The sequence below is a fragment of the Megalobrama amblycephala genome, linkage group LG4 (assembly GCF_018812025.1).
Source record: "Megalobrama amblycephala isolate DHTTF-2021 linkage group LG4, ASM1881202v1, whole genome shotgun sequence".
Taxonomy (NCBI): Eukaryota; Metazoa; Chordata; class Actinopteri; order Cypriniformes; family Xenocyprididae; genus Megalobrama; species Megalobrama amblycephala.
In genome coordinates, this window is record NC_063047.1 from 21,837,464 (window position 1) to 21,859,273 (window position 21,810).

General features: G+C 40.1%; 1 protein-coding gene across 1 annotated transcript; it reads right to left on the reverse strand.

Moving 5' to 3' along the window:
• Positions 1 to 353: 353 nt before the first annotated feature.
• si:dkey-65b12.6 (IgGFc-binding protein) lies at positions 354 to 18,373 on the reverse strand. The gene is made up of 33 exons (XM_048186615.1): positions 18,319 to 18,373; positions 18,164 to 18,214; positions 16,769 to 17,944; positions 16,314 to 16,654; positions 15,635 to 16,208; positions 14,863 to 15,467; positions 14,150 to 14,717; positions 13,440 to 14,038; positions 12,779 to 13,343; positions 12,466 to 12,662; positions 12,146 to 12,284; positions 11,444 to 12,048; positions 10,735 to 11,305; positions 10,055 to 10,653; positions 9,394 to 9,958; positions 9,081 to 9,277; positions 8,774 to 8,912; positions 8,072 to 8,676; positions 7,363 to 7,933; positions 6,683 to 7,281; positions 6,022 to 6,586; positions 5,709 to 5,905; positions 5,402 to 5,540; positions 4,700 to 5,304; positions 4,421 to 4,561; positions 3,991 to 4,390; positions 3,311 to 3,909; positions 2,650 to 3,214; positions 2,291 to 2,487; positions 2,056 to 2,194; positions 1,641 to 1,969; positions 789 to 1,347; positions 354 to 705 (listed from the first exon to the last, which is right to left on the reverse strand). Coding segments are annotated over exons 2-33 (13,701 nt in total). The 5' UTR covers positions 18,213 to 18,214; positions 18,319 to 18,373; the 3' UTR covers positions 354 to 703.
• Positions 18,374 to 21,810: the final 3,437 nt, after the last annotated feature.

The following is a 21,810-nucleotide window of genomic DNA, read 5'->3' on the forward strand; positions in this document are numbered from 1 at the left end:
TTGCAGAAATATAGAAAATTCTAAAGGGTTCACAAACATTCAAGCAGCACTGTATATGGCTTTCTTTTTAGGCTGCAGAATATTGTGGCATAGATTGCACAATGGTGTAAGGTTGAGGTTGTAATGAAAATTCACTGGTTAATGTGAGAGTTGAGCAGCATCTGAAATATTGACTGTTGCAAAATGGTGGATACTTTGACGTGTCTGGAGCAGTTGAATGGGGTATCTGCATATAGATGTCTATATAAAATATTGATATGCCATTATTAGAAGCTGACATGGTTGGCATAACCTATATTTCTGTTAATGATTTTTGACACATAATAACAGATAAAGGAAATGACACAGCTAAATGAAATCAACATAATGCACATAGATGCAAGAATTTAATAAGAATGTTAATTATTAAGGCATTTGAAGGAATACATCAATTTTAAAACAGAGCAATTTAACCCAAGATTAATTACAGACTGATTTGTGGACAGGACAAGTTGACATCTATGAATATGTAGTCATTTAAGAAAAGAAACTCACTTAAACATCCATTTTAAACACCAAGTCTCATAATACGTAATGTGATATTAAGTAATGACAAAAACTGTTATATGTCAATATATTAACTGTGACATCCACAACAGAATTGTATTTATTTAGTCATTTTCATTTTCACTGGGATGCAATCAACTTGAGACAAAAATCTTCATCCTGTTGGGAATAAAAGACAGGAAAGGTTTTAGCATTATTGTAACATCCATTAAACAAAGATTTTGAGTATTGCCATTACTTACAGCAGTTAGCGAGCCGCTTCCAATCTGGAGACACGTCAGCCTTTACCAGTGCACAGGAGGACACATAATTATTGAAGGCTCTGCACAAAGCAACTTGACTTCCATCATTGAGACACATTTGGAATAGGCAGTCAGCAGCGAATCGCCTCTTTGATATTATGTCATGGCACTGGGCAAATGGACCCGCCACATTCTCTAACAAGCCACAGTAGCTTTGTCCGCTATACAGTAACTTCTTATCATCTGAGCAAGGAGGAAAGTGCCAGCAGTTGCTATTGCTTTCAGGGACACTCCAAGACTTTGCCCATTCTGTGATGTCTGTCATGCTGTTACCGCTCGGTGTGACATAATCATCCTGCAGGTCATTACTGTAGGTTCCACACATTCCCACTATGTTATTATAGTAGCTACTGGACAGTGTCACCATGAGGGTATCTGCCCAATTAAACATGACCTCCAAGCCAAAATCTGTCTGCAGAACCCCTGTAGTGCCTGACTGCGTTATGTTGATCCCCTCAGAGTTCAAATTCACAGGAAGGTTTGAAACTTTGCCATCAATCTGGATAGGATAAAATGAGAGCAAGCAACAGACACATCAAGCAGAGAATTTCCAAAGTGTACAGCAAAGGGTAGTCAACCCTGCTCCTGAAGATTTCAACTCCAACCATAATTAAACACATCTGAACCAGCTAATTAAGGTATTCAGGATTGCTTGAAAATAGCAGGAGCAAGGTTGGAACTGAAGTCTAGGAAGGTAGCCCTCTGGGTTCAAGGATGGCTTCCCTTGATATACAATATTACCTTTGAGGGACACTGAGATGATTTAACATTGACTTGATGGTACTGACTTACTGTCACATGATTGCGGTTGCCTTGGATGAAAGTGATGTCATGTCCTCTGACTGTAATGGTGGCTGACTTGACGTAAGAACCACGCCTGCCTTTCTGCATCTCGTTCTTGTTGACGATGCTGAAAGGTGTTAGTGTTTGGTCTTTGCCTGAAGTTTTAACTAAAGTATAAGAGCAAATACCCTGGAACGAGAAGTGGTTTCCATCAAAGGTTCTGTAATGAGGATCTCCTTTGGCAATGCAAGAGGCCTTTGACTTTGCGACGCACAGTGCCTTATTGTCCTTCACAGTGCAGTACTCTTGTTCACGGCACTTATAGTTACTGCAAAGATCTGGAACAGAGGTGCACACCTGTATTATGGTTTCCTTAAAACCAACTTGGGAAATGTTTTACAATGTTCATTATAGATATACTTACCTTTCTTGTAGCACCCAGTGACACCTTCTTTTTTGTCACAGATCTGATCTGCATCACAGTTCAAGGGTTCACAGGAGAACACTCCTGTTTTGCAGAGGCATTTCTCTTTACACTGTCCTTGGATGACCGTCTCACCTGACTGCAAGAAAAATAAGACGCAACAAGTTGCAGTTTTTTTGCTGTGACTAGTGTGATGTTTGACAACTGCAACAAAGATACTGGAATGGTTTCTCACCTTATAAAACTTTCCATCTACATTACAACCACAGTCCTGCAAAGTCTTACATTCTCCTCCATCAAACAAGAAGCCATCATCACACTGACATCCTTCCTGACATGGTGGACAATTCTGCGAGTTAGTCAGGCTGGCGCAGGTTGAAGAACAGGTGTCAGCACAAAGCTCATAGTGACTATTTGCTGAACACTCGAGTGCTGGAAGAATACAAGATTGTTTTTAGAGACTGGCTCAGGAATCAGTTTTTAGAGAGAATATTTCATTTACACAGTATCTTCCTCGACCTAAGCCCACGTAAAAAGAAGGCCAGCAAGAGGATAAGCAAGACGAAGGATATTTTGGAACATGCAGCCACTTACGACAGAAGGTGTTATTCCTCCAGATGTTGACTGATGTCCCAATCTCTTGACAGCTGGCAACATACCTCTGTATGTGGCGACAGTGAACTGTCTTGTCGTTTGGTTGTGCTGCCACATCTTTGACACATTCATCAAAGAATTTCTGAGGTGGAATTTTTTCGTAACAACTAGAAAATGGTCCCTTCTCTGCGATTAGCATTTTGCAAAATGTTTCTGCCTCTGTCTGTTTGTCTTTGTCTGGATTTAAGCATTTGGAACCACAAATTGTTTGGCACATCATTTTGTCTGATGGTGAAACCCAGGCCTCAGCAAAATATTCCACGGAAGATGTCTGAATACCATCTGGCAGGAGAAAATCATCTGCACTGTTTCCATTGTAGTTACCACAGAGACCTTTGACTGCATTTTTAAAAGTGGATGGGATCTCGATTTTGGCCATTGAGACTGTATCATATGTCAGTTTCAGTCCAAAGTCTGTTTCCACAACAATATTAACACCGCTCTGATAGACTTGTGCCAGTCCTTCATCCACAGTCACAGGGAGATTGGTTTTAACGTTGTCCACCTGTATAGAAAACACCAACATAAAATGTAAACATTTTAGGCAACAGTATTTGATCTCTTAAAAATATTGTCAGTGTTTCAGTAACCAGTACATTACCTGAACCTCCCAGATGTGGCCAGGCAGCAAAGTAATTGTGGATTGTTTTATTTGTATCTCCACTCTTCGGGTAAGGACTATCTCAGAGGAGGACTGCTGTTTCACTAACACACTGAAGGAGCTCATGTCCTTGTCCTTGTCCAGAGCTGTCTCTGCCAATCTATACTCACAGTCTCCTTTAACAGTGAAGGACTTCCCATCAAATGACTGATAAAGCCCAAAGCCTGACACTGAACAAACTGCTTTGCTCTCCGGGAAACAGCCCTGAACTCCATTCAGGACCTGGCACTTTTCGTTTGGTTTGCAGGTGAATCCATCATTACACTGAACTCTTCCATTCTCTTTGCACTCACATCTCTGCTGGCACTTGTCTTGAGGGAAGAACTCCTGACCCAGTTGATAGTACTGGCCCTTGTAAGTACAGCCACACTGCTGTGCAGCCACACACTCACCATTGCTCAGGACAAAGCCTTTGTCACATGTGCAGCCTTCAACACAGGGAGTGCCCTCACAGGCTTTGGGCTCAGTTAGGCCACTGCAGGTCTGCGGGCATCCTGTCGCACAAACCTCATAGTGGCTGTGTGCCTTACAGGTTGTAGCTGTGGACAGATCATATTAAGAACTAATGTCAAACTAGAGTAATGTATAATTAATTATATTTGAAATAATGCAATACTAACGGCAGAAACTGTTGGTTCTCCAGGATTCCACTTTGCCAAGTGCATCTTGGCAGGCAGCTGTGTATGCAGTAAGAGCACTGCAGAGGGCTGACGAATGGCCACCGTACATACACATATCATACACACAATCCTCATAAAACTGATTTGGATTCACTGTAGCATGGCAGCCTTTAAATGGTCCCTGTTTGTCAGTGATCATGCTGCAAGGCTTTGTAAAAGTGACTTGGTTTCTCTCTGCGGCGTCACATTTAGGACACACTTTGCCTTGACATCCATCTGAGCATCCAGGGTCATCCTTGACTTTCCAGCTGGTTCCAAAAATTGTTGAGGTTGAAGCAAGGGTGTTGTTAGGAGTAAGAAAATCATCGTTGACATTGCCGTTCCAGTTGCCACAAAGCCCCCCACATCACTGTAGTAAGTGCTGGGAGAGAGTCAGTGAAACGTGGCTTTCCCAGTTGAATTTCAAAGTCAGATCAAAGTCAGTTTTTATCACGCCAAAGTACCCACTGTAGAATATTGAAAGTCGACCATCTTCTAGTTCAAATGGCAAATTCACATACAGATTGTTGACCTTTAAGACAAATTCATCCAGGTCAATTAATATACAAAACCATGTGTTATTTTGTAGGTGAGTGTACAGTAGCATTCAACTTGTTTATGCATGGAATTATTCATATTAATGGTATAAGAGTCTTTTTGATGAACTGACCTTCACTTTGCGTGGGCTTTCCTTACTCAAGACAATCGTGTATCCATAGACTGTTAATGATACACTCTTGGTATAAGCAACTGCCATGTTTCTTCCTCTGTTCTCATTCTTGACCAGTACCTCAAAAGGTATCAATGATGGGTCAGCTGTATTGAGTAGCTTGGATAAATAATAGGTACAGGTTCCTTGGAAATCAAAGGTTTTACCATCAAATGTGCGGTAGTGTGGATCCCCTGCACCCTGGCAGGTACTATAGGACAATGGGTAACAATCTTTCACTCCATTCCGTGTGTCACACACTTGGGACTTCTTACATTTTGTTGGTGTGCATTCCACATTTCCAGTTTGAGAGTTGCACACGCATTTCTCGGTGCATTGTTTCTCACCCCAAAATGTCTGCTCTGCTAGATAATATCTGCCTTTGTAAGTGCAGCCACACTTTTTCACAGGTATGCATTCATCTCCACTGCGGACAAAACCATCATTGCACAGGCAGCCTTCCACACATGGCAGTGTGCACTTGTTTGGACCATTTCGATCTGCACAAGAGGGAGCACAGGCTGTGCCGCAGGCCTCATAATGCATGTTGACTGGACAGTAAGTTTCTTGAAGAATTAAACAGAGAAAAGAGAGAAAACTGAAAAACCTGGCAGATAAACAAATATGTTGCTTTTATGGTACACTCATTATAAATATAAATACCTTTGTTGTAGCACCCAAGGGCACCATCTTTTTTGCCACAGATCTGAACTTCATTACATTTCAAGGGTTCACAGGAGAACACTCCAGCTTTGCAGAGGCACTTTTCTTCACACTTTCCCTGAATGACCGTATCACCAGACTGCAGAATATATTAATGAAATTAATAATATTTTGGTGGGAAAGATAAAATCTCACTTTTTTTCTGTGTTTGGTATCATTGCTGTCATGTTTGAGTACTATTAGCAATAAATAAATAAACAAATAAATACAAATAAAATCAAAAGGAACAGGCCGGATAGATTCTCACCTTGTAAAACTTTCCATCTACGTAACAACCACAACTATCCAAAGTCTTACATTCACCTCCATCAAACAAGAAGCCATCATCACACTGACATCCTTCCTGACACATTGGGCATTTCTGTGATTTTGTCAGGCTTGCACAGGTTGAAGAACAGGTGTCAGCACAGAGTTCATAGTGGCTGTTTTTGAAACATGTGAGTGCTGGAAGAAAACAGAGCCATTTTAAAGAAATACTTAGGGTTCAGTGCATTAAGAAACATTTAAGTAGATAGGCAAGAAGAGAGTTATTTTTCAACCTAAAGTATGCAGCCACTTACGACAGAAGGTGTTATTCCTCCAGATGTTGACTGATGTCCCAATCTCTTGACAGCTGGCAACATACCTCTGTATGTGGCGACAGTGAACTGTCTTGTCGTTTGGTTGTGCTGCCACATCTTTGACACATTCATCAAAGAATTTCTGAGGTGGAATTTTTTCGTAACAACTAGAAAATGGTCCCTTCTCTACGATTAGCATTTTGCAAGATGTTTCTGCCTCTGTCTGTTTGTCTTTGTCCGGATTTAAGCATTTGGAGCCACAAATTGTTTGGCACATCATTTTGTCTGATGGTGAAACCCAGGCCTCAGCAAAATCTACCACGGAAGATGTCGGAATACCATCTGGCAGGAGAAAATCATCTGCACTGTTTCCATTGTAGTTACCACAGACACCTTTGACTGCATTTTTAAAAGTGGATGGGATCTCGATTTTGGCCATTGAGACTGTATCATATGTGAGTTTCAGTCCAAAGTCTGTTTCCACAACAATGTTAACACCGCTCTGATAGACTTGTGCCAGTCCTTCTTCCACAGACACAGGGAGATTAGTTTTAACGTTGTTCACCTGTAAAGAAAACACCAACATAAACCTTAAACATTTTAGGCAACAGTATTTGATCTCTCAAAAATATTGTCAGTGTTTCAGTAATCAGTAAATTACCTGAACCTCCCAGATGTGGCCGGGCAGCAAAGTAATCGTGAATTGTTTTATTTGTATTTCCACTCTTCGGGTAAGGACTATCTCAGAGGAGGACTGCTGTTTCACTAACACACTGAAGGAGCTCATGTCCTTATCCTTGTCCAGAGCTGTCTCTGCCAATCTATACTCACAGTCTCCTTCAACAGTGAAGGACTTCCCATCAAATGACTGATAAAGCCCAAAGCCTGACACTGAACAAACTGCTTTGCTCTCCGGGAAACAGCCCTGAACTCCATTCAGGACCTGGCACTTTTCGTTTGGTTTGCAGGTGAATCCATCATTACACTGAACTCTTCCATTCTCTTTGCACTCACATCTCTGCTGGCACTTGTCTTGAGGGAAGAACTCCTGACCCAGTTGATAGTACTGGCCCTTGTAAGTACAGCCACACTGCTGTGCAGCCACACACTCACCATTGCTCAGGACAAAGCCTTTGTCACATGTGCAGCCTTCAACACAGGGAGTGCCCTCACAGGCTTTGGGCTCAGTTAGGCCACTGCAGGTCTGCGGGCATCCTGTCGCACAAACCTCATAGTGGCTGTGTGCCTTACAGGTTGTAGCTGTGGACAGATCATATTAAGAACTAATGTCAAACTAGAGTAATGTATAATTAATTATATTTGAAATAATGCAATACTAACGGCAGAAACTGTTGGTTCTCCAGGATTCCACTTTGCCAAGTGCATCTTGGCAGGCAGCTGTGTATGCAGTAAGAGCACTGCAGAGGGCTGACGAATGGCCACCGTACATACACATATCATACACACAATCCTCATAAAACTGATTTGGATTCACTGTAGCATGGCAGCCTTTAAATGGTCCCTGTTTGTCAGTGATCATGCTGCAAGGCTTTGTAAAAGTGACTTGGTTTCTCTCTGCGGCGTCACATTTAGGACACACTTTGCCTTGACATCCATCTGAGCATCCAGGGTCATTCTTGACTTTCCAGCTGGTTCCAAAAATTGTTGAGGTTGAAGCAAGGGTGTTGTTAGGAGTAAGAAAATCATCGTTGACATTGCCGTTCCAGTTGCCACAAAGCCCCCCCACATCACTGTAGTAAGTGCTGGGGAGAGTCAGTGAAACGTGGCTTTCCCAGTTGAATTTCAAAGTCAGATCAAAGTCAGTTTTTATCACGCCAAAGTACCCACTGTAGAATATTGAAAGTCGACCATCTTCTAGTTCAAATGGCAAATTCACATACAGATTGTTGACCTTTAAGACAAATTCATCCAGGTCAATTAATATACAAAACCATGTGTTATTTTGTAGGTGAGTGTACAGTAACATTCAACTTGTTTATGCATGGAATTATTCATATTAATGGTATAAGAGTCTTTTTGATGAACTGACCTTCACTTTGCGTGGGCTTTCCTTATTCAAGACAATCGTGTATCCATAGACTGTTAATGATACACTCTTGGTATAAGCAACTGCCATGTTTCTTCCTCTGTTCTCATTCTTGACCAGTACCTCAAAAGGTATCAATGATGGGTCAGCTGTATTGAGTAGCTTGGATAAATAATAGGTACAGGTTCCTTGGAAATCAAAGGTTTTACCATCAAATGTGCGGTAGTGTGGATCCCCTGCACCCTGGCAGGTACTATAGGACAATGGGTAACAATCTTTCACTCCATTCCGTGTGTCACACACTTGGGACTTCTTACATTTTGTTGGTGTGCATTCCACATTTCCAGTTTGAGAGTTGCACACGCATTTCTCGGTGCATTGTTTCTCACCCCAAAATGTCTGCTCTGGTAGATAATATCTGCCTTTGTAAGTGCAGCCACACTTTTTCACAGGTATGCATTCATCTCCACTGCGGACAAAACCATCATTGCACAGGCAGCCTTCCACACATGGCAGTGTGCACTTGTTTGGACCATTTCGATCTGCACAAGAGGGAGCACAGGCTGTGCCGCAGGCCTCATAATGCATGTTGACTGGACAGTAAGTTTCTTGAAGAATTAAACAGAGAAAAGAGAGAAAACTGAAAAACCTGGCAGATAAACAAATATGTTGCTTTTATGGTACACTCATTATAAATATAAATACCTTTGTTGTAGCACCCAAGGGCACCATCTTTTTTGCCACAGATCTGAACTTCATTACATTTCAAGGGTTCACAGGAGAACACTCCAGCTTTGCAGAGGCACTTTTCTTCACACTTTCCCTGAATGACCGTATCACCAGACTGCAGAATATATTAATGAAATTAATAATATTTTGGTGGGAAAGATGAAATCTCACTTTTTTTCTGTGTTTGGTGTCATTGGTGTCATGTTTGAGTACTATTAGCAATAAATAAATAAACAAATAAATACAAATAAAATCAAAAGGAACAGGCCGGATAGATTCTCACCTTGTAAAACTTTCCATCTACGTAACAACCACAACTATCCAAAGTCTTACATTCACCTCCATCAAACAAGAAGCCATCATCACACTGACATCCTTCCTGACACATTGGGCATTTCTGTGATTTTGTCAGGCTTGCACAGGTTGAAGAACAGGTGTCAGCACAGAGTTCATAGTGGCTGTTTTTGAAACATGTGAGTGCTGGAAGAAAACAGAGCCATTTTAAAGAAATACTTAGGGTTCAGTGCATTAAGAAACATTTAAGTAGATAGGCAAGAAGAGAGTTATTTTTCAACCTAAAGTATGCAGCCACTTACGACAGAAGGTGTTATTCCTCCAGATGTTGACTGATGTCCCAATCTCTTGACAGCTGGCAACATACCTCTGTATGTGGCGACAGTGAACTGTCTTGTCGTTTGGTTGTGCTGCCACATCTTTGACACATTCATCAAAGAATTTCTGAGGTGGAATTTTTTCGTAACAACTAGAAAATGGTCCCTTCTCTACGATTAGCATTTTGCAAGATGTTTCTGCCTCTGTCTGTTTGTCTTTGTCCGGATTTAAGCATTTGGAGCCACAAATTGTTTGGCACATCATTTTGTCTGATGGTGAAACCCAGGCCTCAGCAAAATCTACCACGGAAGATGTCTGAATACCATCTGGCAGGAGAAAATCATCTGCACTGTTTCCATTGTAGTTACCACAGAGACCTTTGACTGCATTTTTAAAAGTGGATGGGATCTCGATTTTGGCCATTGAGACTGTATCATATGTGAGTTTCAGTCCAAAGTCTGTTTCCACAACAATGTTAACACCGCTCTGATAGACTTGTGCCAGTCCTTCTTCCACAGACACAGGGAGATTGGTTTTAACGTTGTTCACCTGTAAAGAAAACACCAACATAAACCTTAAACATTTTAGGCAACAGTATTTGATCTCTCAAAAATATTGTCAGTGTTTCAGTAATCAGTAAATTACCTGAACCTCCCAGATGTGGCCGGGCAGCAAAGTAATTGTGGATTGTTTTATTTGTATTTCCACTCTTCGGGTAAGGACTATCTCAGAGGAGGACTGCTGTTTCACTAACACACTGAAGGAGCTCATGTCCTTATCCTTGTCCAGAGCTGTCTCTGCCAATCTATACTCACACTCTCCTTCAACAGTGAAGGACTTCCCATCAAATGACTGATAAAGCCCAAAGCCTGACACTGAACAAACTGCTTTGCTGTCCGGGAAACAGCCCTGAACTCCATTCAGGACCTGGCACTTTTCGTTTGGTTTGCAGGTGAATCCATCATTACACTGAACTCTTCCATTCTCTTTGCACTCACATCTCTGCTGGCACTTGTCTTGAGGGAAGAACTCCTGACCCAGTTGATAGTACTGGCCCTTGTAAGTACAGCCACACTGCTGTGCAGCCACACACTCACCATTGCTAAGGACAAAGCCTTTGTCACATGTGCAGCCTTCAACACAGGGAGTGCCCTCACAGGCTTTGGGCTCAGTTAGGCCACTGCAGGTCTGCGGGCATCCTGTCGCACAAACCTCATAGTGGCTGTGTGCCTTACAGGTTGTAGCTGTGGACAGATCATATTAAGAACTAATGTCAAACTAGAGTAATGTATAATTAATTATATTTGAAATAATGCAATACTAACGGCAGAAACTGTTGGTTCTCCAGGATTCCACTTTGCCAAGTGCATCTTGGCAGGCAGCTGTGTATGCAGTAAGAGCACTGCAGAGGGCTGACGAATGGCCACCGTACATACACATATCATACACACAATCCTCATAAAACTGATTTGGATTCACTGTAGCATGGCAGCCTTTAAATGGTCCCTGTTTGTCAGTGATCATGCTGCAAGGCTTTGTAAAAGTGACTTGGTTTCTCTCTGCGGCGTCACATTTAGGACACACTTTGCCTTGACATCCATCTGAGCATCCAGGGTCATCCTTGACTTTCCAGCTGGTTCCAAAAATTGTTGAGGTTGAAGCAAGGGTGTTGTTAGGAGTAAGAAAATCATCGTTGACATTGTTGTTCAAGTTGCCACAAAGCCCCCCCACATCACTGTAGTAAGTGCTGGGGAGAGTCAGTGAAACGTGGCTTTCCCAGTTGAATTTCAAAGTCAGATCAAAGTCAGTTTTTATCACGCCAAAGTACCCACTGTAGAATATTGAAAGTCGACCATCTTCTAGTTCAAATGGCAAATTCACATACAGATTGTTGACCTTTAAGACAAATTCATCCAGGTTAATTAATATCCAAAACCATGTGTTATTTTGTAGGTGAGTGTACAGTAGCATTCAACTTGTTTATGCATGCAATTATTCATTTTAATGGTATAAGAGTCTTTTTGATGAACTGACCTTCACTTTGCGTGGGCTTTCCTTATTCAAGACAATCGTGTATCCATAGACTGTTAATGATACACTCTTGGTATAAGCAACTGCCATGTTTCTTCCTCTGTTCTCATTCTTGACCAGTACCTCAAAAGGTATCAATGATGGGTCAGCTGTATTGAGTAGCTTGGATAAATAATAGGTACAGGTTCCTTGGAAATCAAAGGTTTTACCATCAAATGTGCGGTAGTGTGGATCCCCTGCACCCTGGCAGGTACTATAGGACAATGGGTAACAATCTTTCACTCCATTCCGTGTGTCACACACTTGGGAATTCTTACATTTTGTTGGTGTGCATTCCACATTTCCAGTTTGAGAGTTGCACACGCATTTCTCGGTGCATTGTTTCTCACCCCAAAATGTCTGCTCTGGTAGATAATATCTGCCTTTGTAAGTGCAGCCACACTTTTTCACAGGTATGCATTCATCTCCACTGCGGACAAAACCATCATTGCACAGGCAGCCTTCCACACATGGTAGTGTGCACTCATCTGGACCATTTCGATCTGCACAAGAGGGAGCACAGGCTGTGCCGCAGGCCTCATAATGCATGTTGACAGGACAGTAAGTTTCTTGAAGAATTAAACAGAGAAAAGAGAGAAAACTGAAAAACCTGGCAGATAAACAAATATGTTGCTTTTATGGTACACTGATTATAAATATAAATACCTTTGTTGTAGCACCCAAGGGCACCATCTTTTTTGCCACAGATCTGATCTTCATTACATTCCAAAGGTTCACAGGAGAACACTCCAGCTTTGCAGAGGCACTTTTCTTCACACTCTTCCAGAATGACTGTCTCACCAGACTGCAGAATATATTAATGAAATTAATAATATTTTGATGGGAAAGATAAAAAACTCTGGGGGGGTTTGTTTTTGTTTTTCTGGTTGGTGTCACTGGTGTCATGTTTAAGTACTAATAACAATCAATCAATTAATCAATCAATCAATCAATCAATCAAAGGAACATACTGGATAGATTCTCACCTTGTAAAACTTTCCATCTACGTGACAACCACAACTATCCAAAGTCTTACATTCACCTCCATCAAACAAGAAGCCATCATCACACTGACATCCTTCCTGACACATTGGGCATTTCTGTGATTTTGTCAGGCTTGCACAGGTTGAAGAACAGGTGTCAGCACAGAGTTCATAGTGGCTGTTTTTGAAACATGTGAGTGCTGGAAGAAAACAGAGCCATTTTAAAGAAATACTTAGGGTTCAGTGCATTAAGAAACATTTAAGTAGATAGGCTAGAAGAGAGTTATTTTTCAACCTAAAGTATGCAGCCACTTACGACAGAAGGTGTTATTCCTCCAGATGTTGACTGATGTCCCAATCTCTTGACAGCTGGCAACATACCTCTGTATGTGGCGACAGTGAACTGTCTTGTCGTTTGTTTGTGCTGCCACATCTTTGACACATTCATCAAAGAATTTCTGAGGTGGAATTTTTTCGTAACAACCAGAAAATGGTCCCTTCTCTACGATTAGCATTTTGCAAAATGTTTCTGCCTCTGTCTGTTTGTCTTTGTCTGGATTTAAACATTTGGAGCCACAAATTGTTTGGCACATCATTTTGTCTGATGGTGAAACCCAGGCCTCAGCAAAATCTACCACGGAAGATGTCTGAATACCGCCTGGCAGGAGAAAATCATCTGCACTGTTTCCATTGTAGTTACCACAGAGACCTTTGACTACATTTTTAAAAGTGGATGGGATCTCGATTTTGGCCATTGAGACTGTATCATATGTGAGTTTCAGTCCAAAGTCTGTTTCCACAACAATGTTAACACCGCTCTGATAGACTTGTGCCAGTCCTTCATCCACAGTCACAGGAAGATTGGTTTTAACGTTGTCCACCTGTAAAGAAAACACCAACATAAAACTTAAACATTTTAGGCAACAGTATTTGATCTCTTAAAACTATTGTTAGTGTTTCAGTAATCAGTAAATTACCTGAACCTCCCAGATACGGCCGGGCAGCAAAGTAATCGTGGACTGTTCTATTTGTATTTCCACTCTTCGGGTAAGGACTATCTCAGAGGAGGACTGCTGTTTCACTAACACACTGAAGGAGCTCATGTCCTTATCCTTGTCCAGAGCTGTCTCTGCCAATCTATACTCACAGTCTCCTTCAACAGTGAAGGACTTCCCATCAAATGACTGATAAAGCCCAAAGCCTGACACTGAACAAACTGCTTTGCTCTCCGGGAAACAGCCCTGAACTCCATTCAGGACCTGGCACTTTTCATTTGGTTTGCAGGTGAATCCATCATTACACTGAACTCTTCCATTCTCTTTGCACTCACATCTCTGCTGGCACTTGTCTTGAAGGAAGAACTCCTGACCCAGTTGATAGTAACGGCCCTCGTAAGAACAGCCACATTGTTCCATAGCCACACACTCACCGTTGCTGAGGACAAAGCCCTCATCACATATACAGCTTTCAACACAGGGAGTGCCCTCACAGGCTTTCGGCTCAGTTAGGCCATGGCATGTCTGGGAACATCCTGTTGCACACACCTCATAGTGGCTGTTGTCCATACAGGATGCAGCTGTGGACAAAAGATATTGAGGACTAGTTACACAATATTTTTGCATCATCCTTGAGTTACATGTATTTAAACATCTTAAAGAGAATAAATAATGTTGGAATGAATACTAACGGCAGAAAGTGTTGGTTCTCCAGGATTCCACTTTGCCAAGTGCATCTTGGCAGGCAGCTGTGTATGCAGTAAGAGCACTGCAGAGGGCTGACGAATGGCCACCGTACATACACATATCATACACACAATCCTCATAAAACTGATTTGGATTCACTGTAGCATGGCAGCCTTTAAATGGTCCCTGTTTGTCAGTGATCATGCTGCAAGGCTTTGTAAAAGTGACTTTGTTTCTCTCCATGACATCACATTTTGGACACACTTTGCCTTGACATCCATCTGAGCATCCAGGGTCATTCTTGATTTTCCAGCTGGTTCCAAAAATTGTTGGGGTTGAAGCAAGGGTTTTGTCAGGAGTAAGAAAATCATCGTTGACATTGCCGTTCCAGTTGCCACAAAGCCCCCCCACTTCACTGTAGTAAGTGCTGGGGAGAGTCAGTGAAACGTGGCTTTCCCAGTTGAATTTCAAAGTCAGATCAAAGTCAGTTTTTATCACGCCAAAGTACCCACTGCGGAATATGGAGAATCGACCATCTTGTTCAAATGGCAAATTCACATACAGATTGTTGACCTATAGGAGACAAGTTACCAACTAATTAACAAAAGTTTTTGTTAAAAGTATTGTGGGTTTTTGTAGGTTAGCATATAATGACATTTGTTCATGCCTTAATGCAGTTATTCATATTAATGTGTATAAGAGTTTTAAATGTACTGACCTTCACTTTGCCTGGGTCATCCTTACTCAAGACAATCGTGTATCCATAAACTAATAATGACACAGTCTTGGTATAAGCAACGGCCATGTTTCTTCCTCTGTTCTCATTCTTGACCAGTACCTCAAAGGGTATCAATGATGGGTCAGCTGTATTGAGTAGCTTGGATAAATAATAGGTACAGGTTCCTTGGAAGTCAAAGGCTTTACCATCAAATGTGCGGTAGTGTGGATCCCCTGCACCCTGGCAGGTACTATAGGACAATGGGTAACAATCTTTCACTCCATTCCGTGTGTCACACACTTGGGACTTCTTACATTTTGTTGGTGTGCATTCCACATTTCCAGTTTGAGAGTTGCACACGCATTTCTCGGTGCATTGTTTCTCACCCCAAAATGTCTGCTCTGCTAGATAATATCTGCCTTTGTAAGTGCAGCCACACTTTTTCACCGGTATGCATTCATCTCCACTGCGGAAAAAACCTGCATTGCACTGGCAGCCTTCCACACATGGCAGTGTGCACTTGTTTGGGGCATCTCGATCAGCACAAGAGGCAGCACAGGCTGTGCCGCAGGCATCATAATGCATGTTGACTGGACAATCCAGAGCTTGGAGGAGAAGAGGAAAACAAAAATATAAATATTCTGATATATGTCACATTAATTGTCTGTCAGAATCCTAACATAACTGTACAAACAGCACCAATGTTCCATTCAAATTCATAAATCTAAATATTGAATGAATTTAAACCTCTTAGGCTTAAATATACACTTACGGCAGTTGGAAAGTGTCCTCCACTTTCCAGTGATTTTGATTCCAGCTGACATGCAAGCATCAACGTAGCTTTGAATGTTGTTGCAGAGGAAGTTTCTGATACCATTGTTAATACAGACATCATAGACACAGTTATCTACATACATGCGGGGATCCACAGTGTTGTGGCAATTAGCAAATGGCCCATCAGTTTTAGCCATGACACCACAGTTTGTGTCTTTTTTGTACTCCTCTTGAAGACTTAAAGAGCAACTTGGGCATTGTCCATTACAGTCATCATTGCAAAACAAATCATTATCTGGAACTTTCCAGGTCTTAGCAAACTCAATGACACTGGAGAGCACCTTGCCTTTGGGATCGGTATATTCATCTCTTCGGTCACCATTATAGTTTCCACAAAGACCACCAACAGTCTGGAAATAGCTGCTTGGAGCTGTGATATACAACATCATATTCCAGTCATATTTCACCTCTAAGCCAAAATCTGTTGATATAATAACATTCCATCCCCTCTGATCCACTTTTATTTTGCCACCATCTATAGTCAAAGGCAGGTAAGTGTTTTCACCATCAAACTAGAATGAAAAACAAGAACACAAAGACCAAAGAAAGAGATTTACTTATTGTTCAAAGTGGTTTAAATACACCAAAAAGCATTATAAAGTGCTTTTCACTTTTACCTCTACAATTCCTCTTTGACTGCCAGCAACCACTGTGTGATTGTACACAAGGACAGAAACCGTCCTTACATATGCCACCCTTTTGCTTCCCCTGTGATTATTCTTTGCCAAGATGGTAAAGGGTACAAGGCCTTTTTGAGGCTTTGTATTGTTTGCCATGACGTAGGTACAAGTTCCCTGAAAGTCAAATAATTTCCCATCAAATGTTTTGTAATGGGGATCGCCAACTGCCTGACACGTGGCAATGGAAGTGGGGACGCAGACACCCTTTCTGCACTCCTCCTGCTGACGGCATATAACAGTCTCACAGGGGTCTGGTGGAGGCGGTGTTGACGTAAAAACTTAGGGAACACAAAAAAAGATGTTTTTTGTAATTTCGATCACTTACAATTTATCTGGAATTTCTGACTGATTGCACAAAACAAGGAAAACATTCTTCAATCATGATTTCTTACCTGTGTTACACACTCCTGTTGTGGCATATCCATGCCTTAGTTTCCCACCAAAAACATAAGCAGCCATCAGCGAATCTCCTGATATGGTGATGGGACCTTTCTGCGTTCCAATTGACTTGGTAGCCCAAACATATTTCTCATTAGCAGGGAATGTTTTCCACTTCAGTGAACCGCTTATAGTAGAGGCTGATGCTGCTTCAGCAACAACAACAACAGTGTTATCAAAGCCATCTTGAGAGTGAATGGTCCATGATTTTGACATCTCAGTGGTTGGTATGACATTGGTTAGAAACTCATCATTGGGAAAATTGCTACTGAAATACATTACCATGATGTTTTTGCTACTTTGGATGAGCTTAGCATTTATGCTCAAATCAACAGCTAAAACTTCTCCAGAATTAAGCTTTCTTTTTTTGGGATACCTATTGCTACTGAAAACAGACACAACAGTGTTGTCCTCTGGGGCAACCACATAGGCTGTGTCCTTGCTGAAGGACTGATGCATCGCAGGGACCAGGTATTCATTGGAAAGAGACTCAATTGGCACCATCTGCTCAAAGACATGCTCACAGGTGCCTATGATCATGGAGCACTCGTGTCCGGCCAGGACAGCTACTGGAGACGTGGATGAGATTTTTGTTCCAGACAAATTTTCTTGACTGCGAAGTTGATAAACTTCGAAAGGAGATAAAGTGATGGTTTTGGTCTTTGTGGTTTTCCAAATAAGAAATCCTGAAATGGTGACAATATCAACTGTGTTCACATAATTGCCATTGATTATGGCTACCAGCTTTTTATATGGACTTGGACCCGTGTTTGGAGTAAAAACTACATAACTCCTGCCAAGTTGATTTATCGGGAAGATCACACTGCTGTCTCCGGTGAATTCCTTTAAGTTGGATGACACGACTGAGATATCAGCAGTAGAAGAGATGTAAACGGTTTTGCGGAAGACTCCGTCACCTTCAATCTCAGTGTTTGCTGGGAGGACAATCCGTTTAGTCTCACCTCGTTCTATGTTCACTTTTTCATTGTAACTCAGTGCCTTTATCTCAATTTTCACAATGGCTGGGGAATTCTGTGCTGTTATGGAGAGAGTCGGACTAGCTTTTCCATATTGGTAATTTGTCATAAAAGCGGTTATGAATTCACGCCCTATTGGACATCCACTGACTGCTGTAGTAAAACAGAAACACAATAGATTTTTACATATTTATAGTTAGTGATATATAGTTTATATAAAGCAAACATCATTAGCAGTAATAATACTTATACATATATAGCAGTATAGAATTGCCAAATTACTTTGCCAAAGGAGAAAATGTTAGTTGCCATCAAATCTTGATTAAGGGTTAGAAACCACATTACATTACAATACAATATAATTTGTCTTACCAGTGACTGTTAAAACTGCCACACATAAAAGAAAAGACTGTGTCTCCATGGCTGTAAAACAGGAAAAATGCATTTAACACTCCTAATGATTTTAGTTTTAAATCTAGTTTTACAAGGATGAACATAAGTCATTTCAAAGAGTGAGCGATACTTACTGGAGGCCAGGTCTCTTGTGAACAAAATATTTTTGAAAAAGGGAGGCCTAATATAGTGTTGCTGAACAAAAAAAAAAAAAAAAAAAATTCAATTCCGGAAACAGGAACTCGTTTTTAAGGTACATAAAAATGTGTGTAAATTGAAGCTAATAAACATAATACTGTAAACAATGTTCTGCATCACAGCTATATCAAACATGAAACTGACGACAGAAAGACAGAAATCATGTTATTAAAAGCAATATTTGTGGGTTTATAAACCAAATATACTTAAAGGAGGGAAGGATTCAGGCGGTTTGAAGTGTGTGCGTTTGGATTTAAATGAACACACCACTGTGTACATTTCCTCCCTGTACAAACCAAGCAAAATAAACTATATGTCACTAAATACATTGAACACTCATGAAGCATATGCACATAATTTAGCAGAGGTGGCTTCAGCCAAACATTTCCCGCAAGTTGCGCTTATCTGAGTGTTCACAGTTTAGCAATCAATTTTGGGTGATTATGCTGTAAATATATGTAATGTTTATTCGTGTATAAATGCATCTGGTATGCAATGTGGGTTTAGCATTTAATTTCTACAATCTTTTTCAGTGACTGTTTGCTATGACACATTGTTCACACAGAAATAAGGCAGATGATTTAGGGTGAAAGATGTTTGCCTAGCTTTCCTGTTGAAATGGACAGAACCAACAGAAACTAATGTGTTTTAATTCCTTTGTTTGCCTGACATGTTTGCATAGATAGTGTGTAATGAAACCAGCTAATCCTCCACTTGAAGACATCAGACTTCTCAGAACTGCCTCTGTTATTTCCCTAATCTAATTCAAACCTGAGCCATCAGAAAAGTTAATGAGTTCATGTCACTTATCACATGAAGATTAATATAAGAATCTCTAAACTTTAATGTAATGTTTTCACATTTATCTGAAAATATTAATTTAATAATTTATTAGATTACTACTTAACCAAATGGTTTAAATCAATGTCAAGTACAAAGAGTGCTGTTACAACACCAGTGTAGGCTAAACTTAGAAAGCACATAAACTAGAAAGCATATACATTTTGTACATCCATTTATTTATTATTGTACATTTTTTTTATGTTAATTCATTTGTTTACTTATTATCCAATATATGCATTCATCAGAAACCCCCTTTTATTTGAAATATTTAAAAATCATTTATATAACAATAGGCTAAATGAAATGGGAAAGAAATTAGAGACTAGAAATACATCAAGCACATATTAATAACTATATAAAATCAAATCAAATTAAAAATCAGACCCACATTTACATTTTATTTGACCAGATTATTATTATTTTGTGTTCTGTAAATTCTTTATGTTTATTCAGAGAGACTTCTACTCTTGTTTCTGGAGGGTGGTGACCATGTATTGTGATTTCACCACTGTAGCTCATTTCTAATTGGTGAAACTGGTGGTGTTACAACACTCCCTAGTTTCTCCTACATGAAAAGCACTGAAAAGCATTTAAATGTACTGTACTACCACAGAACATGTCAAACTAGTCATCTGTCTCTAACATCAAATTTTGTGTGGTAGAATTGAACTAGCTATGCTGTGGGTGATACCAGCTGCCTTGAGAAAATGAAATTACAGGTAGAACATATCCTTTCCAATCTTGCCAACTAATTTTCATGGGAAGTTGCTATAAAGGCAGGGCAATTTGTTGCTAAATAACAATGCCGATACGTGATGTCATTGCGTAACCATGATGCAAAATTCAATTTATTGCATAGAATACACAATGAGATTACTCATTATTTGAAACATGTTAATTTAGCTAATCCTCTACTTGAAGAGATCAGACTTCTCAGAACTGCTTCTGTTATTTCCCTAATCTAATTCAAACCTGAGCCATCAGAAAAGTTAATGAGTTCATGTCACTTGTCACATGAAGATTAATATCAGAAGATATTCTTTTGCACTTTTATTTACGTCTGGGCCAAAAATGTAAGTTTTTTTCATTTTTTTTTTTTTTTGCAGTGTTGTTGTCTCTAGCCTTTAAAGGTGCTAAAGAGGATCTTTTCGTCGACTGAGAAACCAAAGACTGTTAGTGAGTTTTTGAAATGAGTGCATGCGTAAGAACAACCCCCCTCCTTCACAGCTCATTTTGAGGGAATGCCTCCCAAAACTTGTGCACGAGTATTGAAACACGAGTGTTTGTTTACCACCAGCATTCGTTGTGTCGTGTTAGTAGATTCATTATGTCGGACTCACCGCAGGTAACTCATAATCTGCAGTTGTTACTCCTGTCTCCTGACAAAAACATTGCATGCGGCGCCTTAACGATTGGCTGATGTTTTTAAGGCCCTACCTCGTGCACAGATGATGTGTATTAATATTATTCCTTTCAGTGCACCTAATAAATAGTCTTTCATCAGTTAGTAAAGACAGTTTCATGTAATATTGCAAAAATGTATAAAACAAAACATCCTCTTTAGCACCTTTAATCTGTCCATGGCACATATAAAGGCAGGGCAATTTGTTGCGATATAACGTTATGATGCCGTTACATGATGATGTCATTGCTTAACCATGATGCAAAATTCAATTTATTGAGAATTATTTGAAATAATATATTTATAATGTGTTAATTTAGATTTATTGTTTAAAAATAATATACACGTATTTTATATTTGTAAAAGTGATATAAACATCTTTATGATCAGATATTTTTATTTTTTAAAACAACATTGCATTATTGAATAGTTACACATTTTTGAACTATTACATTTGATATATTTTCTTATTAACTTGTAAAACTACACATTCTGAACAATTCTAGTTAAGCAGTGTATTGGCATTTAGATAGTGTGCTACAAGTCTGTAAAATATAGGGCACAATGTACTGTCAATATGAAGATATTATCCGTATTTATTTTTCACAAGTGTTTTACCTGTGTTTTAAATTATGCATTGCATTTTGTATTTTAACCCTGTGGGGTTACAGGGTTACAGCTAAAGGATAATTTCCTGGCACACAATGACTTTTTATTAAACAGTACCTAACTGATCAACAATTATAGACGAGCTAATAACATGCTGTATATTAAACGAACCATTATTACTGAGCAATTGCAACTAGCAACTTAAATTCACATTTGATGTGTGTACAGTTAGGCATCTTTATCTGATAATATGGACAGTATGTTACGTAATGCTGGTAGATCAAACACACGACGAGGAAGAGGAAGAGTAAAGTATAATAAGTCTTTACTTGATAATCCACAGGGAGAAACACAGAATCCAGAGCAGAACATAAACCAACACATCACTTTGTACAAACAAGACCCAACAAACAACTGAAGACAAACAGGAACTTAAATACACTGACTGATTAACTCAAATAACGAACAGTTGTGATGAATGTGATTAATGTCCATGGTAACTGATTGTGGCGGGAAACTAGAACAAAGGAACACCTGACAAATGAAAACAAACAAACTGAAAGTCCATGTGGCG

What these genes read in the sequence shown, in the direction of transcription:
- si:dkey-65b12.6 (XM_048186615.1), bottom strand. Translation starts at nt 18,212, where the DNA reads ATGGAGACACAGTCTTTTCTTTTATGTGTGGCAGTTTTAACAGTCACT. An exon ending in GAGGAATAACACCTTCTGTC is followed by an intron (nt 9,278 to 9,393) that starts GTAAGTGGCTGC and finishes GTTTTCTTCCAG; the next exon opens with CACTCACATGTTTCAAAAAC. An exon ending in GCCACATCTGGGAGGTTCAG is followed by an intron (nt 3,215 to 3,310) that starts GTAATGTACTGG and finishes TTTTCTATACAG; the next exon opens with GTGGACAACGTTAAAACCAA.